This window comes from Carettochelys insculpta, chromosome 5, assembly GCF_033958435.1.
Source record: "Carettochelys insculpta isolate YL-2023 chromosome 5, ASM3395843v1, whole genome shotgun sequence".
Classification (NCBI taxonomy): domain Eukaryota; kingdom Metazoa; phylum Chordata; order Testudines; family Carettochelyidae; genus Carettochelys; species Carettochelys insculpta.
The window spans coordinates 47,527,769-47,546,883 of record NC_134141.1 but is presented as its reverse complement, the minus strand read 5'-3'; the positions used below and the strand labels follow the sequence as shown (position 1 = coordinate 47,546,883).

The 19,115-nt window shown below is 40.9% G+C and overlaps 1 protein-coding gene across 1 annotated transcript in view; it reads right to left on the bottom strand.

Moving 5' to 3' along the window:
• Positions 1-19,115, bottom strand: part of ADAMTS19 (ADAM metallopeptidase with thrombospondin type 1 motif 19) — a 284,879-nt gene that overhangs the window by 106,312 nt on the left and 159,452 nt on the right. The window contains exons 9-11 of the mRNA XM_074994147.1: positions 11,867-12,007; positions 10,518-10,668; positions 4,362-4,463 (exon numbers count right to left, since the gene is read on the bottom strand). Of these exons, the coding sequence (XP_074850248.1) occupies positions 4,362-4,463; positions 10,518-10,668; positions 11,867-12,007 (394 nt within the window). The remainder of the gene's footprint in view (positions 1-4,361; positions 4,464-10,517; positions 10,669-11,866; positions 12,008-19,115) is intronic.

Below are 19,115 nucleotides of genomic sequence, written 5' to 3'. Positions count from 1 at the left end.
ATGAGGGAGGTCCTCAGAGGGGCCTTCAATGAAGGGCCCCAATGACCCTCCCCCCGGCACCCTCCACCACAGCCCCCCCCATGCCCCACTACCACCCCTAAATGTGCCCCCCTCACCATTGCCTCCCACATGCACACATCCCACCTCCCCCACCTATTGCATGGGACATGGGGGAGTTTTCAAATAAACGTTAAAACTTGAAAAGAACGGTATGGAACCAATGATAGAAATGGCGGAGAGGGCTACATACAGGGGAGAATGGGAGAACTATATATCTAGTGTGGGGTGTGGGGGCAGCAGAACCTGGAGGGGGTGGGTCTTATTCTTCCATAGGGGTGAAGGGCCATGACCCACTGTGACACGGGTGGCTCCACCACCACAGGTCGGGGGCCCCAGTGGAGCTGGGACGGGGTGGGACCACAGGGAGGTAGAGGCATGCTGGGGGTATGGCAACCACAGCCTGGGTGCCAGGGGTAGGTGGAGTAGGGGGGCAGCATGCAATGGCCTGCCCTGGCCAGGAGCAACTGCACCAGTTCCAGCAGGGCAGGTGGGGGGACATCACGTGAGAGGAAGTTGGGGAGGTCTGGGATGGCCAGGGTACTGGCACTGGGGGCAGCAGGGGAGGTGGCATGGGAGGTGCCAGGAGGTGACACAGGAGGTGCCAGGGAGGTGGTAGCGTGACAGCTTGGGTGAGGGCCCGTAGGGCCCCGGTGACCTCGTCCCAGGCCTCACGCCGCCACCCCACGTCCACCTCCTCGACCTCCAGCCACCACCGGAGCACAGCTGTCTGCTCCCAAATTGCCGCTGTCTGGGAGGCAGCCTCCTCCTTGTCCTTGCCGTGTTGGCAGCAGCATGGCCTCTGGGCACACAGCCACATGGGCAGTGGGTGGCCCAATGGCCCATCCCCCTCAGCAGTTGGGGAGAGGTCTCCCAGCCCTGGACAGGGCTTACCTGACCCTCAGACAGTGGTGCTGTGGAGACAAGAGGGGAGAGGGTGACCATATATAGTGACTATATAAATCACATCTATAATTCTCTTGCTCTGGCCCCAGGGTCCATGCTCCCCACTCTCCACAGCCAGGCCCCTGGTAGGTCCTGGGGGGATCCTGGGCAGTTGGGAGCCCCCACATGGATGGGTCGTGTAGCGAGTGGGCTCCGTCCCCTTCCAGGGCCCCCTCCCCAGGCTTGTGGGCTGTGGTGCTGTCCATGGCATGGAGTGCTGTGCATGAGCTGCCTCACCGGTCACAGACTGCAGCCGGCTGGAATATGTTGGGATGGGGCAGGCGGCCAGGTGGCCGGCTACCTGCCAGCTATGATGGGTGACCCTCCACCCCCAGCCCAATGGGTCTGATTCACCGGTCATATACCTGACAGTCTCTCGAGGACTTCAGGGGTGACCCAGGTGGAGGTTCTTTGCTGGAGGAGCCTGAGGGGATCTCAGTAACCAGGGCCCCCTTGCCCTCTGAGGACGAGTCCTGCTCCCAGCTGTGGTCCATGCCTGAGGGTCCCACCTGCTTGCATAGAATAAGCTGGGCCTCTGCCTCCAGCACCGCCATGTCCACCATGGCCTCTGGCTTGGCAGCATTCTTCAGCCCCAACAGCTGGGTGAGGGCTTTGTAGTGGGGAGAACAGGTGGGTGCTGCCCGCAAACACCCAGCCGTGTCTCGGGCCTGGGTGTATGCCTGGAGCACTTCCTTGACTTTAGACCGTACTTGGTCCACCGAGTGTGGGGTGAGGGGGTGGAGATGGCCCCAGGTCTTCAGTCCCGCCAACAGCCAGACACAGGCTACCGCATTCCTGCTCCAGCAGGTGGTGTGGAGAAGCACCTCTTCCTCCCTCCCCAGACCCATCAAGTCTTTAATCTCCTCCTTGCTCCAGGAAGGGCCCATTTTATTGGCCCCTGGCTGTCCTCTGGGGATCCCTTGGGTTGATTGGAGGGGGGGCCCTGAGGGTCACGGAGGTCTTGGGGGGTGCCATGCATCCGGTGGGGTGCCTCTGTGGGCTGCAGCTTCGCTCGTGCTGCTACAGGTTCATGTGGTACCTGCAGCCATCATGCTCTCAGCTTCCTGCATGGAGCTTCTGGGCTGCTGCGTATTTAAATGCGGCCATACGCACCAGCCATAGAATGTCTTGTGTGCTGGCAAGAGCATCTCCACATGCCAGCTGACGGGTGCCATGGAGGACCACTCTTTCAAAAGTAGGTTTCGAAAGGAGAGGCTCTTTCCAACATGAGAATGGAAGAGCGATTTTGAAAGCTGGGGCGTGATCTTTCACAACTAATTTCTAAAGAAAGCTTTGTGTGTATGGACACTTTGCAGGTTCTTTTGAAAGGGGCCTTCCTTTTGATTTAGTTTTCAATAGGGCTTGCTAGTGCAGATGCGGCCCCCATGTCCTGAGGCCCACATTCCAAGCTCGGGCCACTCATCATTCCAGTCAGGTTTCTTCTTTCTCCATGATGGCTGAGCCTCACAGGTTAACATTGAGAGCACCAGACAGAAAGGCCCTTGCTCTCAGTTTCACTGCCCAGTGCAGCTTCAACCCTCAGATGCTCAGAGAAACAACTGCTGGGAATGTCCTGCTCAGTCCCTGGGGCATGCTCAGTAAACAGGATTAAACTGTGAAATGCTAACAAATCTCTTCTAAGCACATGAGACCTGGGATTTTAGACTCATAGGTCAGCTAATTTTGAGATAATTTTGATGAGGATGGCAATAATCATATCCGCAGTACCAGTGATTTCCCTCACAAACTTAAATTCCATGTTTCAAAGAACAGAGGCACTACCCACTTCTCAATAAAATGGTTTTAAAAATGACAAAAAGCAGTGTATTTTTGCAAATCTTGTTCTGAGAACTGCCTAAATATATTTCCTGAAATTTTCCAAAAATATTTAGCAAGAGGTAGAAACCTAGAATGGATAATTTCACTTTGAACTGTTAAAGATTGACGAAGTTATAAGCCACAGAAAACAAGGTCCCAAAATGGAAACTGTCAGGTAACATTACCCATAGCTGTCCCTGCACCATTTATAATATATCCTTAAGGTTCTGCTCTGTCAACGCATGGTGGATTTACACATAAATATCTTTTTTACTCAGAAAAGAATGCTACCTTTATCAAGAAATAGCAGTTGTTTTAAAATACTAGCTAGGCTGCACAAGTCTACTTTACCAGTATCATTAGGGTGATGGTATTTCATTATTCTAAGGTAATAAAAATAAATAATGGCTTGTTCCCAGTGATATTATCACAATACTTTATCTTATTCTGTTTGTGGTTTTGTTTGGTTTTGAGATGATGAAAACTGTCTTTGGCTTGATGTTTTATGATTCAAAGGGCAAATTATCCCTGAGGGAGACTGTACAGGAGCTGGCAGTGTAATACCATGAGAATAGCAAGATATGAATGTTTCTGTGCTGTTTATTGCTTTTTTCTAAAAAGAGAGTTGGCTAACACACTTGACCTCCATTTATTGTGACAGCACACATTTGGCAGAGACCTCCCTAAGCATAAAAGCTGTTGATGGACATATAACAGAAATCTCACTTCAAGTGACCTTTTTTTTTTTTTTTTAAATGAATTCTTTAGGAAATCTGCCACTCTTTCAGGGGCTGTGACACTTTAAAACATGTTTGAAATAAACCTTTTTTTTTCAGTAATTTGGATACAATAATTCCAAACTGGTTTTTGTATGAGATTAACTCTAATAAATAGTGTGAGTGCAAGGGTTCTAAATCCCAGCAGAGATCTTCATACCACTCATAATTCATATTTCTGTTTATAGATAAAGTGCAAAAACAGTGAAACAATAACATTCCATTTGCAAAATATATTACAATAAACAGAATTAGTTTTAAACAAAAATAGCGAAAATGTGCCAACATGCTTTGGTTTGGTTAAGTTAGATATTTTTCTCTCTGCATAGAGACAGATACCTTTTCACCATGCACCAGCAAGCTGCAGATCTACAGAAATAACTATTTAATTAGGCAAATGTATATGTGTATTTCCCCCACCCCAACGATATTCACACTGAGTATATTAGATTTGTTCAAAAGTGAAATTAATTTGTATAGTAATGCTGAATTATTCATATTCTGTACTATTGTGAGAACTCAGTAAAACACACTAAAACTATCAAGAGACAGACAACGATAAAACTCTCTCTATTGCATACTACGGTAAGGTTATCATAATAAGTATTTTGTGGAATGTTTCCTAAAATTTACAAATTAGAATTATTCATCTCATATTTAAAATTAATGTGTGTGCATTTTTGCAGAGGCAATTTCTAAAATGTAGTCACAAATAAATTAATTGCTGCATTACTTCCACTGGTTATAAGGCAATCGGCATCGTACCTTTCCATTGTCACAGTCTGTCCCATCCATTGGTGGATCCAATTTAGTTTTGCACTCCTTCTCACCTTCCACCTTGCACCATAACCCAGTGCAAACAACATGCTGAAAAACAAACATACATTGCTAAGGACAGCAGACTTAAATGACTGTATATATGTAATCCACTAATTTCAACAGAAAGTTGCTGGTTTGGGGGTGAAGTATATACAGAATCAAAGACACACACACACACACACACACACACGACACCAACACACACACACACACACACACACACACGACACCAACAACTATGGATACAGTTTTCACATAAGGCAAATCCTGGAGGATGGATTCCAGAAGTCAGATTACAGGGTCATAACCCTGAAATGTTGCCAAACTAACACAGGACATCAGTAGGGTTTTGCCCTACACTGAATGAATTAGAAGTAGCTGTAGGTGCTGTGCTACAGCCACCATCCAAAATGAGTACTCTGCTTCCACCCACCAGTACACAGCACAGCTACATGACCTATGGGCTGGGCTCCTATGGATTAAAAATAGGTGGGTATAGGGGGCTTAGTGAAATGGTTCTTTCTCCACACAACGCAGAGTTTTTTAGGAATTAAGAGAGCTAACAGTTTATTCCAGTGGTTTGCAACCTTTTCACTAGTGCAGACCCCCCCCAAGCCAATACTCAGACCATTCTCAGACCCTCACACACCCCACCAAACTGTTTGTGGACACCATCAAAGCCAATTCTATCCACTAGGTACAGTTCATTAAGTGAAAAAGGAAATCACCTCATAGATTTTTGGACAGCAATACATACCATTATGGGAAGACATTTAATTTAAAAATAATAATTAATTACAATTTTGCAATTTATTTAAAACTTATTTTCTATGATCATTTTTACTTCTATTTTATTTTTTCCATGGACTCCCTGCAATCCCCTCACAGACTCCCAGGGGTCTATGGTCCCCAGATGGGGAACGACTGGATTATTCTGTCATTATTTTACAACTCTTTCATGCCTGGAAAGGAAGGAAAACTAGTGCTGCCATTAGAAATGAAATTATGCCTTAGAAACTATTGAAGTGTGTGTCTGTGTGTGTACATATCTAAGTTAGGAATTATGTTCATGAGATGGCTTGGAGAATGAAAGATAGCAGACTTTACTTAAAAGTGTAAAATTGAAAGGTGAAATTGAATTTGAAATATTAGTGCACAGAAACACCACCTCAACAGGGCTTGGGGGGCAATCAAGTTACTTAGCAGATTTAAATAGTTTGTCCAGCTATTGTACTCATTGAACACTTCCTTGTTTGAATCATTTTAAATCACCACAGACTCTACCATGGTGGCAATCTCAAAGAATGATCTATGTTGGCGGCTCTCCAACAAACCAGAATATGCCAGGAAATCTTCACAGGTGAAAGTAAAAAAAAAAAAAAATTTTAGGGCGTGTAAAATTTATTTTCCTACTGAATGCCCCCTCTGTCTTATCAGTAGGATATTCAACTCACATATCCTTATATCAATTTTAATTTTAGTTTTCCAGTTTCACTCTTAAATCAAATATGAATTCTGTAAACATAGTTGAGACTGAAATGAGTTCTCAAAACAAAAATGAATATTTGTAAAACTTCTGCTATTGCTCAAGTAATATAGAAAACATTTCTTCAAACATTTCTTCAAACTTGATTAGACTCCCTGAGGACTTCCTCAAAATATATCTGTTTACTCCAGTGCTTTTTTTGGTCAAAAAAAAAAGGAGCTGGTACTTAGCTGTCTCCTCAATGCAGGACTACCAGGGAACTCCATTCCTGATAGGGTCCCCACGGCTGGGACTCCATTCTAATGGTTCCTGATTCTTGATGTACTCCCATATCTACATAATCCTCCCTCCCTTAGAAACAATGCAACACAACAGAATCTGGCATTCACATGACAAAGCAAATTATAATGAATTTTCACTATTACATTTTAGATCTTATAGTTGGGAAAAAAGCAATTGGTTCTTCAGTCTACCCTCAAGCTTCAGGACAGGGCAGATTTTATTTTTTCCCTAAAAGGAAGTTTAGCCATGAACACTGCCAGTTATAATCCTCAGTCACTCCAAGAAGCCTCTTCTGTTTGTCCCTACAGAGATATTACAAAGCTGTCTTACTCTCAATAGAGAGAGCTCAAGTTCAGAACTGTGACTTTCTCCTCCAGCCTTCCCCCCTACCTTTACCTGAAAACCAGGTGGAAATCAACAGGCCCAGCTGGCTCCAGAGAGTGGTAGGGAGCTGGGAACCAGGCGGCAGCCTGGCTTCCATCTCCCCTCCACTTGCGGGAGCCAGGAGAGTGACCAGTGCTGCTTCGCTGGTCAGTTTCCAGGCTCCAGAGAGTGATGGGGACCCAGGAATGAGGTGGCAGCCTGGCTCTCAGCTCCCCTCTGCCTGCAGGAGCAGGGAAACTGACCAGCGCTGCTGCACCTAGCTCCCAACTGGCCACCACTCCTGGGAGCCAGAAAACTAACATGTGCAGTAGTGTGGGTCAGTTTCCAGGCTCCTACAAGAGGAGGGGAGCTGGGAGCCCAACTGCCGCCTGGTTCCCAGCTCCCCGCCACTACCAGGAGCCAGGAAACTGACCATTTCTGCTGAGTCTGGCTCTGAACAACCTGCTGCTCATGGGAGCAGGGAGCCAGGCCCAGGCAGGACGAGGGGACCTAAAGGTAGCAGGGCCGCTCTACCACCCAGTCCCAACTTATGTGAAATTTGACTTGCATGTGGTTGCCCAGGAACGCAACCTACACGAGTCAGAGGTCTACTGTATGGATACAGATTTATATAGTTGTTTTGATGCCTAAATATGCAGATTAATATCGAATTACAAAAAACACTTAAGCAGCTTGAAATTAACTATCTTAAATGCTTTTGTAATTTCACTGGATGCCTACCTGCCTGTATGCACCCAAATACCTTCACAAATAGCCTATGGTCCTTCGCCCCCACCATATAATCTTATCTTAGAGAGAGGATGTAACCAATTCATATGCAACTAAAATCAACTATGTCCTATGATCACTCCCTTCCTTTTCATTACAGTTTTTAAGAGGCAAAACATTACTAAGCACATTTACATTAGAGGAAAAGAGCATATATACACACATACAAAACTGATATAGTCTAACTGGGAAATAGGTTATTTTAAGATAACTCTGAAATTTAACTACCGTTTTTGGGCCTTCATCAAAGGTCTTATGAACCTATCAGCCCAAGAACATGCAGGACTCCAACAATGGATAATATTGGCAAAAGACCTCTAAACTGACTCTCCTGCTTATTATGTTTCACCAAATACATCAGGCGATCTCCTGTTATTAAAGCCACGTGGAGAACTCTTTTTTCTCTATATCTGCTATAAGCTACAAAGACCTGTCTCACATCATCCATTTCTTCAGAAATTGGCCCAGCTTTTAAATTATACAAATGTTCTCTTATTCTCTTACTTAATTATTCTCTTTATCTTAAATATTCTATCGCTTACTTAATTATTAAAAAGTAGATGGAATATTGCTGCCTTTGGCAGCCACACTAGAAAATCTCTTGGTTTCATATACATGGGAAAGTTTGGGCCTTTGTGAACTGGACAGTTTATCTGTTGAGATAGCTGCCTGAACTTTGTCAGTTAGGTTAAAGAGTGGGTTGGCATGAGTGGCCTGAACTTCAGTCTTCCAGGGGTGAAACTTTCTCCTTCCCCAATTTGACTGGTTAGGTTATGATCACACAGTGTAGTTCTGATACAGTGTGCTCTTTCATACATCCATGTCACAGTACATATGAAGCTACAGTTATGGACTAACAATGAGAAGCAAGATTTATCTGAGGATAGAAAATACTGGTGACATGATTTTTATAAACTATATATTAACTGACTAATTGTGCAGTGCAATAGTGCGCAGAGATATAAAATAGAAAAGCTGTGCCAAACTAAACAGAGATTTGCTCTTCCAAAAGGACTTAAAATACATCCATTCTAATGTCAAAAGCTTATACATTACAAAATGAACAACATAACAAGTGGCTGGAACACTTCACAGAACAGTTGGCTTTTGTGGATGTTTTTGAAAGAAAAAAAGAGTGAGAAATATTTGTGTATAGCAAGTGGAATGCCATTCCAGTCATACGAACAGCTGGGAAGAAAAAAAAAAAGTTGGGACTATGCAAGAAAGATAAAACAGAGCAGACACTGGTGATGCTTGTGCAGAGTGGAGATAGCATGAACAGTAGTGGTAGAGAAAGGATGGATATGTAGGCAGGAAAATAATATTTCCATACCTTTCTTTTCATCATGAACTTTCCCTTGGACTCTCTTAAAAATTGCCATACTATACAACCACTCTATTCATTCTCTATAAAAGATCACAGCTGTGTTATGACAAGAATTGTTTTAGTGAAGTTGACTAGATAGTATTCACATCCTGGACTTTAATCTTCAAAGCCAATATTTTGCAGTTCTACAAGCGTACTCAATTATCAAGGTCTCCTCATGAGCCATTATCTTGCTTTCTGTTATTCAAAAGAATGGCAGAAACCAACTGATTCTTGCTTGAAATAATAGAGGGCATAATAGCAAATTTGGCAGTTTTACAAGGTAATCACAGTAACACAGTGTAAATCTTACATTGAAAGATGCACAGACGCTTTGTTCTTAGAAGGCTTTAGGCTCCTCTTCTCAGACTACATAAATTACAGGCTTCAACTTAAAAGCATGTTCACAGACTTACAAAATCTTCAACATAAAAGTTACATATATTCAAGGAACAGGAATGTGGGCCAAATTAGTAGGCTACAGAGAAAACTCTGCAGGGGGAGGAGTTATTAGTACTCTGCTGCAGCAATATTGCACCCAACCAAGACCAGGTATGGAGAAGTACTTGGAATCTCTCCCTTATCCCACAGGACTAGCAGAGACTATTACCACATACTAGAACCTTGGCAACGAGAGAGGTGTGAGTGGTATCTCTGATGTTACCATATGATGTGATTACAGATAATCTCTCAAGTTCTGCATAATCAAATTGATGGGCATTTAGATCATACAAAAACTGCATTGTTAGTTGTGATACACTTCTTTTTAGCAGCTGCATGTATCACATTTATTCACTGCCTGACAGAATAAATTTAAATGTATAGTTGTTTAATTTGACTCTATTATTTCTGAAATAAAAAATTATAAAATGGACGAACCTAAATAACAGAAGTTAACAGAGGACAAATCCAAGAAAGCAAGTTCCTTATTTTGAAGAAGATAGTCAAATTAGTATCAGAAGGATAATGAGAATTCCTGAAAATAGCAAAGAATACTGAAGGATCAGTAAAGGCAGTCTGAGAGAGAGCTTGGCAAAGCTTCTTGGGGAGCATAATCTAATTTCACATGGTTTCACTGGGATAACACTCCTTATTTACTAACTCATAGTAGGTGAATAGGGAGAGTAGGAGAGTACAAAGATACCATGCAGTTGCACACGAAGTCTGGCCCACAATTGTAGTTTATTGCTAGATAACGTGAGTTTTTGTACTGGGTGTAGAAAGAAGCAGGAAAGAACATGTTTTCTTCCCAGTCCCCTAAAAAAAGAGTGACTACAGTCAAGCCCACAGCAGACCATGACAAAATCTGATATTTTAACTACTTCCATTGATGGGAGGGTGTGTACTGGTCCACCTTGTGCAGGTAAAGCAGAGTTCTTCCTTCACCAGCATGCACATATGTAGTAGCCCTTTTTTTCCAGACACCTGGAAGTGCAGGGGAAGGGAGGGGGCAATATCCCCACACTGGCCTCATATGAAGCTGCTGTATCAAGGAACTCTTAAATGAGCAACACACATTTTCCAAGAAGCCACGCAATGGCCCCCCCCTTACTTGATGTGATGACGTTATTTACTTGAAAGGGTTCATGACTTCACTGGATGCATTCTTCTATTTTTATATTGAAATCAGCACACTAATGGAGCACATTAAAGCATCAATCTGGCACTGTTGTATCAAGGCCTAAACAATAAATAAAACATGCCCATATTGACATTGACATGCAAAAAGTAAAACATTAGCCACAAATCAGTAATTCTCATGTTCATACTGTCATAGTGAAAATAACTCTGTTCTAAAGTAAATAAAACTCCTTACCTGCATTTCTTGACAAAATGAAGCCATTGGTCCAAAGAGAATCTGACACTGTTCATCTGCAGTATATGTCAATCCTGGCAGTTTGGAGGGAATAATCACAGAATTGAAGCTTTGGGGATTTGTCTGTAGTAAACAGTTACTGGACTTTGACCTGCCAAGATGCAGAGTTTCATAAAATGTTGAACAATATTAATAAGGTTTGGATATTTCTGACACAGAAATTATGCAATTGCTATAAAAAGTATTAACAGACCTTAAGGGGAATGTTAAAAGCAGCATTTAGCGGAAATTTAGACCTGTTAATTGAACAAAGTTCTCTTTTATGCTGTTGTATATTTAGAGAAAGGCAAAAGAGTTTATGGATTACAAGCAGCTATAAGGTTGTTTAAATATTGAATGGCTTTTAATAAATATTTGGGTTACTTTTTCTACCCAGATTTTAAATTTATCAGTGTTTTTCAAGTACCAAGACTTCGGTTAGCACTAGTTTTCACCTAAAATTAAAGAAAAAGGGTAATGAAAACACACAGACCTCCTTGAGATCCGAGTTCTAAATGAACACATCTACAGATTGTCTTTCTATTTCGAACATTCCAGTGCCAACTTCAATACAGACTTTTTCAGGTCTGCTCAGCTGTGAGTAGTAAATTGTTGACAGGCATATCTATTTGTTCAAGATGGTTACTCTCGAGGGTTACTCTCTATAGAATGCATGGGCACAAAGTAAGTGTCCAGTATTGGTATGATTCCATGTATCCTCTTCTCATCTAGAGAACTCAAAGTATTTCTATTAAAATAATTTTATTTTCCCCATGTCAAAACAAAAAAAGCAGTCAAGTAGCACTTTAAAGACTAACAAAATAATTTATTAGCTGATGAGCTTTTGTGGGACAGACCCACTTGAAGAAGTGGGTCTGTCCCACGAAAGCTCACCTAATAAATTATTTTGTTAGTCTTTAAAGTGTTACTTGACTGCTTTTTTGTTTTGATAGTATATAGACCAGCACGGCTTTCTCTCTGTTACTTTTCCCCATGTCATTTGTTATGAATGATGCAAGACACGATATCATCTGTAATACATTATTTGCAAAATAGAAATCACTGTATGTGTCATTTTAAACTCCCAGTCTTCCTAATATGCATTTTTGATCCCATATTTTTGTTAATATATTTTATATTGTTGAGAAGATGACTTTTGGTAGTTAATATACTGCTGTTATCAACAATATTTCCCTTTCAGCCTCATACAGAAGCTGGCAGAAAGTATAGAGTATATGGAATATCTGAAAGTTGGAACACCTAAAGTCAAAACAATTTCTTAAAGCAATTCCACTTCTTGACTGAATTACCTGAGGAATCGTTCTAGATCTTCCCTGCTACATCGGGACCAAGAAACATCACCAAGATTCTGTCCTTTAATCCATTCTCCAGACATGATATGGAGACCATCTGCACAGGATGGGTGGTCATTGTCATGATTTATTCCCATGCTGAATTTTGAAGGTATTGAAAAATAAAAAGTTTATTTTAAGAAGAACAGCAAAATAAATGGTTTTCAACATGGTGAAGAACATAAGAACAGCCATTCTGGGTCAAACTGATAGTCCATCTAGCTCAGTACCCTGTTTTCTAACAGTGATCAATGGGAATGAACAGAACGGGCATTCACATAATATCCATCCTCTGCCATTCATGCTTATGTTTGTTGGCAGTCAGAGAATAAGGACACCCAGAGCACAAGGGTGTGTCCCAGAGCATCTTGGCTAATAGTCATTGATACAGATATACACATATAGAATGGGAGGGGACCTCCAGAGGTCATTGAGTCCCTCCCTGACAATTTCTGTTTTTTTTTCTTTTTAAAGAATGTGCCCTAGACCCTTGAAAGGCTCTCTCAATGGCTGAACTCACAGCCCTGGGTTTAGAAGGCCAATGCTCCAATCACTGAGCTATCCCCATCCCCCATTAGCCTCCCTTAAGGTACCTGCTAACTAACTGTATTTCTCCAACCAATGAATGAGCTCACATAACAGTCAATGAATCACAGTGTAACCCTGCATTCAAGTATAAAATGTGGTGCATGCTTCCCCAAGACACTGACAAGCAGCAGTCACAAAATTCTGCTACAAAACGTACTTCTGCCTGACATTTTGAATGCACTCAATTGTTGCGTTTGAAGATTCACTGTCACTGGAACAAAACCCAAACCTGTTTGTTTGTAGTTCATAGGCAGTAGTCAGGTGGGTTTTTTTCCAAGAGCCCTGTGCCTGGGAGACAGCTAGAGCGCTGAGCCCCACAAGCAGCCCCAGCTGTGGGACCCCTGCCGGTGGGGAAGATTGTTGTGGATGTGTCAGTACGCAGTACCAGCATGTACTGCTACAAAAAAACAAAAGCCCTGCATATGCCTATAGCGATGAGTATGCCTTGAATTTGGAATGCATGGATGCTATTAGGAATAATGCTACATTAAGAGATACTCTTGAAATTGTTTCCCCCAGCCCAAAAAAAAAATCACAAAAATAATTGTAAAAAGTCTTTTAAATTAGATGTTACATTTCAAAATGTAATATATGAATGATAATGTACATCAGCAGGAATCTCTATTCTCTGTCCAAAACGATGGATTCTGTGTTTCGGAAAAAAGCCTTTCATTATGTGCCACTTGGGAGGTGGCAAAAAATTCAAAGCAAGATCCTGAGTTCAAATTTGTGGCATTGCAGTTCCAAATAAAAAAAATATTCAATCCTCTTTCTGTAAAGGTTGGACACATCAGCCACAGAAGGCCAATCTCATATAAAAACACCTCTTTACTCGCTTCAGTCTATCCAATTAAATTAAAGTTAGAACCAATTCTGGGAGAAAATCCACTAAAAATATTTACTGCTGATAATCAGAATGCCTACTCTTCCACGGAAGAGTAAAGTTCCTCAGAAAAAAGCAAACAGAGACATGAGAATCTAGGTTCCCAAATTCAATGAAGGAATTTTATAAGTACATCTACTTTTAAGTAATTGATTTTACAGTGCCAGGTACTCAATTAAGGTTTGAAAAGCTACAAAATCATTAAACATCTTGAAACTCCCACAGCAATTCCAAATGTAAGAGGAAAATTCAAGACATGCTTGTTATGTATGATTACAATCATGGCTGACGGACTCATCGGCTTCATCTGCTGCAAGCTACCCATCTGTCAGTTTACAGAAAGATTATTGACATCAGTTCTCCCAGCCAAGCCAAATGCCAACTGTTTTTTCAGCCCAAAGTGGTGAAGTTGCTGAAAATTATTTTAATGGTATCAGCAACCAGTGCTGTAGGCAAGCATTGTTTCAATGCTCTATGATGCATTAAACTATGGCTTTGAGCCACAGCGAGACAATGCCAGCTCAAGTGGTTTAGGTTTTTACATGCACAAAAGGACAAAACTGATGACTTACAGCTTACAGATGTTGCAGAAAAATTCATGTAAAGAAAACCAGGGTGAAGATCATTGTTTGGAACTTTTTCAGATTTGTAAGTCATTCTTATTCATGCTTAAAAAAGTAATGCCATTAGTGAGTGGTTTTGTACCGTGACTGAATTTCTCCATTTTTAATAAACTGAGATAAATGAGCTTCTGTTCTCAACTTTGTGTTTTCTTTATTAATGCAATGCTTACTTTTTTGGGATGTACTACATTCCCCCCGTCCCCAAACTGTGTCTGCTCATGACAGATGGCCCATTTCAGCTGCAGAGGCTGCTCAAGTTTAAATGTGATTCTTTCTCCTCTGTACTGCACTCATTGGCCTGAATCCAAAATACTCAAAGGCTATATATACTTCACCTCCTGCTGATAAGACCACTTTCCTTTGCATCTGTTGGAGGGCTTTTTTTAAAAAGCTTCCTTGACGCTTCAGGGATAGATTTAATTTAAAACTTCCTCAAGTGAGAGTCCATCTGCATTCTGATTGTCAGGTGGGGAGATTCCATCTGTACAAATACCACTGTTGAGCCGAACCTTATTTAATAACCTTGGCAAAATGTACTTAGATTCAGGTAAGTATATGAAAATTCCAATTTTTATTCTTTTGCTCATATTAGTGCATTTAGTATTTTATTAGATTGTTCATTAAAAGTATGATGTTCAAATATATGGAAAAAATCAAATGTAACCCAAATTTGGGCTGGTGATATTAAAATATACCTATCCCTTGATTTACAAAGTTTTGATTTATGAATTTTTGCTACAATGAAATATAAATTTATAACTATTTTGCAATTTACTAGCATATTTTCGCTACAAAGAAGAACCAACCTTCGTCCAAGTGTCCACTTCATGAGTAACAAAACCAGAGGAATACAGCAGAATACAGTGCAAGGCTGACTTATTTCCCTCAGCTGACCAGCTCTTTCAGGCTGGTTCGCATGCTTCATTTTGTTTGTGTCATCTTGTGAGTGATATTAATCTTCAAATATCTTTGTTATTTGTGATTATCATGGGTCCTAGACATGAAAAAGTTTCTTCAGGAGCTGTGACTAAGGCCAATAAACCAAGGAAAGCAATATCCATGGCTACCAAAGTTGAAGTTATTAAAAGCACTGAAGAGTGCCAGCAATCAAGACATATGTTTGGCAATGAACTTGGCAGCATCGAGGGTGCACACGGTCTTTGTGCAGAAAGAAAAGATAAAAGAAATGGCAAAAACATATGTTGGTGGAGCTAAAAACTGCATCAAATAACCAAGGCCAGGGATGTAATAACAGGTAAACTTGAATGACTTAATACATTGGATCAACAACCATAAGGAATGTAACATGCCTTTGAGCTTCCTCATCATAAGGGAGAATGTCCTGTCTTTGTTTGAGGGCCTGAAGAAGAAAGCCGAGAGAGAGAGGCAAGCTGGGGACACCAAAGTAATGTTCAAAGCAAGTCACAGGTGGTTTGAGGGCTTTAAAGTGCATTCACATTTTCACAGTCTGCATGTTACAGGTGAGGAAACATCTGCTGATATTTAGACAGCTAACATTTTCCCAGCCACACTGCAATGAATAATTGATGAAGGTGGATATTCTCCAAAACAAATCTTTAACGTTGACGAAATGGGGCTTTTCTTGAAAAGAATGCCTTCTCAAACATTTATTTCAAGGGATAAAACAAAAGCAACAGGTTTCAAGGCTTCATAGGAGCGACTGACATTACTTCTTGGTGGAAATTTGGAAGGAGACATGAAATCGAAGCCTCTCCTTGTTTACCATTCGGAAAATCCAAGAGCACTTAAGGACTTAAAGAGACCTGTGGTCTGGTGTTCTAATTGAAAGGCATGGTTTTGATTACATAACAAGCTACCTTTCATCATTCATCTCTAAATATTGTGCTGAAAATAATCTGGATAATAAATTTCTGCTCCTCAGTAGTATTCCCAGTCACCCTATCATTGTCGAAGACTATAGTGATAACATTCCAGTGGATTTTTGCCCCCAAATACCACTTCCATCCTTCAGCCAATGGATCAAGGCATCATTGCTACATTTAAAGCTTACTATCTGCAACCTCACCCTCAGTATCTCATATCTGCATCAGACAGAAGACAAAGCTACAACTAAGCAGTTTTGGAAGAACTACAACTGCATGGAATAAAATCACTCAACATACCCTGAATGGTATTTGGAAAAAGCTATTGCTCAAATATACTAATGACTTCTGCAGTTTTGATGGTGAAGTGAAACACATTCAAATTCTGTCGTGCAATTGGCAACTCAAGCCTGATTCAATGAGGTAGACACAGATGATGTTCAAAACCTTTTATTGTCACATGGTGAAGAACTGACTAATGAAGAATTAATTCAGCAGGATGCAGAAAGGTTATCAGAAAAGGAGGAGGAAGAATTGGATGAACTACAAAAAATGCTGGACACTAAAACACTCTCAAAATTCTTCAGTGCATTGGAAGCAGCTAGACAAATTCTCAATGACAATGACCCAAATTTAGAATGGAGTTCAGCATGCAAGTGACAAATTCATGAAATCGTTCGATGCTATCACGAGTATATCACAGGAAAAAGAGGGCTGCAGTACAAACTCATTCTATCAATTTTTCATTCCTCAACCTCATCTCCTCCTTCTAAACCCTCATCACCATCAGCTGATCCTCAACCTCAAAAGCTGAAGATAAAACTTTAAGGAGGCTGAAGTCACTACAGAGCAGTTTCCAATGATGATGCAGATGATCCCATGGAACCTGCATCAATACCACCTCCTTCGCTGCTACCTAAGAACTCACTAGGGGTAATAAATGTCATAAAAAGCAATAAAGTAGCACTATCCTTATCTTTATGATTGTATAGTATTTGTAATATATGTGGGAAAAATATTGGGTGATTGTTTTGGGAGTCGGAAACCAGTCAGACTTCTTTACATTGAAATTAATGGGGACTTCTTTTTTGATTTATGAATTTTCATCTTATAAACAGTTTTCATGGAACTAATTAGGTGCATAAATCGAGGGATGGGTGCAAAAGAAAAACAAGGGAAACAATTCTAAAATACCACTGAAATAGTACCTGAAATAAAATTCTGTCCCTTTATCCCCCTTATCATACATATCAGAAGAAATCTCCTGATATCATTTCCCATAGACGAAACCACACAGCTGTATGCCTAATATTGCCTCATTTTTTGCTGACTGTCCAGGAGAAGGATTGTGACTATCAATTATAGCCCATGGTGGGGGAGGAAATAGAAATTTCTATTTTGTGGGAATTTTTGACATTTTGAAATTTGCTTGTGCTCAATTTAAGAATGAAAATAATTATTTTAAAAGTTTTGCAAAAATAGTCTAAAAATTTCCAATTTCAAAATTTTGTATTGGAAAAAATCTCATTTTAGAATGCATTTCTGTTTAGAAATTTATTTGTGCTTTTAAATATTTTTATTATTTATATTCGATTTTGTCACGGCAGCAGTCTTCACTACTACAACACATAATAGCCAAATATTCTATTTACAGCACACATTATTTTTCTATTTTATTTTAAAATCAAGAAGGGAAAGCTATTACTGAATGCATATTAAGTACTTATTTTCCAGATCAAAAATGCCTCCAGTTTGTGCTATAATGAAAAATTTAATACTCTGACAGGGTGATCTTGAAAATAAGTTAGGTACTCGCAATAGATTCAGAAAGGTTTTTGGGTGTTGTGATGCTGAGTTTTACAATGCCTATTTCTAAGACACACAGGAAATCATGGGGATTCACAGAGTCTGGTTTCAATGCCTTGGCTCCTTATACAATGAGGTTGTGTCTACACATGCTGCTTCTTCCGGAAGCAGCACACTTATGAGTTATCTGGAAGATGCTAATGAGGCACAGATGCAAATTTTCCATGCCTCATTAGCATATCGGCACGTGGTTCGGAGACCAGAAGAAGCTGTTCTGGACTCCAAAGTACAGATACAGACGTGTGGCCCTTCTTCCCCAACACTTACGGAAGATCCCCGCACGCCGCACATCTGCCCATATACTTCCAGAGTCTGGAAAAGCTTCTTCCAGAGTCTGAACCACCTGCCGATATGCTTATGAGGCATGGAAAATTTGCATCCGTGCCTTATTAGCATCTTCTGGATAGCTCATTAGCGTGCCGCTTCCAGAAGAAGCACAACGTACAGACACAGCCTGAACCTGGGAGAGAGAGAGAGCCATCCTCAGAATAGATTAAAAATGCTGGCATGCTGAGCTGAGAGCTACCTGAGCTATGCAACAGGAGATGCCATGGGGTGAGATGTATGCCTTCCAAGGAGTTAGGTGCCTAAAGTTAATCTGGAGGGAAGTGCCTCTCTCTGCTTGGGACACCCAGCTGTGAATTCTCTTGTAGACTAAGTGAGGACAGTGATCTCCCTCATAACTTTTAGCTCAGTGATTAGGACACTCACCAGAGTTGTTAAGAACCCCAGTTCAATCCCCCTCTCTAACGGATGAGAAGAAGGGACTTGAAGAAGAATCCATCACTTCTCAGAGAAGTAGCATAATCACAAAGCTATTGGTGCAGGGGATTGCAGTCTGGGGCAGCTAATGTTTGTGGGAGGGGGAACAAGGGGGTGAGAGAGAGAGAGAGAGAGAGATTATCATCACAGGATTATAAGAAACTAAAATAAAATTATTGTGCTGAAAATATTATTTACTACTAAAAGCACCCATTTTAAATTGTACTTTCCAAAATTATATCATTAGAGTTATTTAATTTTAAACTATACACTAAATTTGGATTGAAATACCAGAGTTTTTAAACTGACAGCAGGTATCTTATGTGAACTAAATTTCTGAACGCTGCTCACATTCCATTAAGTTTGCTGTAGACTTCTAAACTTACATGAAATTTTAGTTGAAATATTTAGGAACTTAGCACCTAACTATAAACTGGTGCACTACAGAAATGCAGAACTATTTTTTGTGGCTCAAGCTAGAAGAAGGCCTGTATAAGCATCACTGTATTTTTATCTGATGTCATACGGAATATTGACTTTTTATCAATACACAGATTCAATGGGAAAAGAGAAGTTACTCACCGTAGTAACAGTGGTTCTTCGAGATGTGTCCCCGTGGGTGCTCCACAATAGGCGTCGGG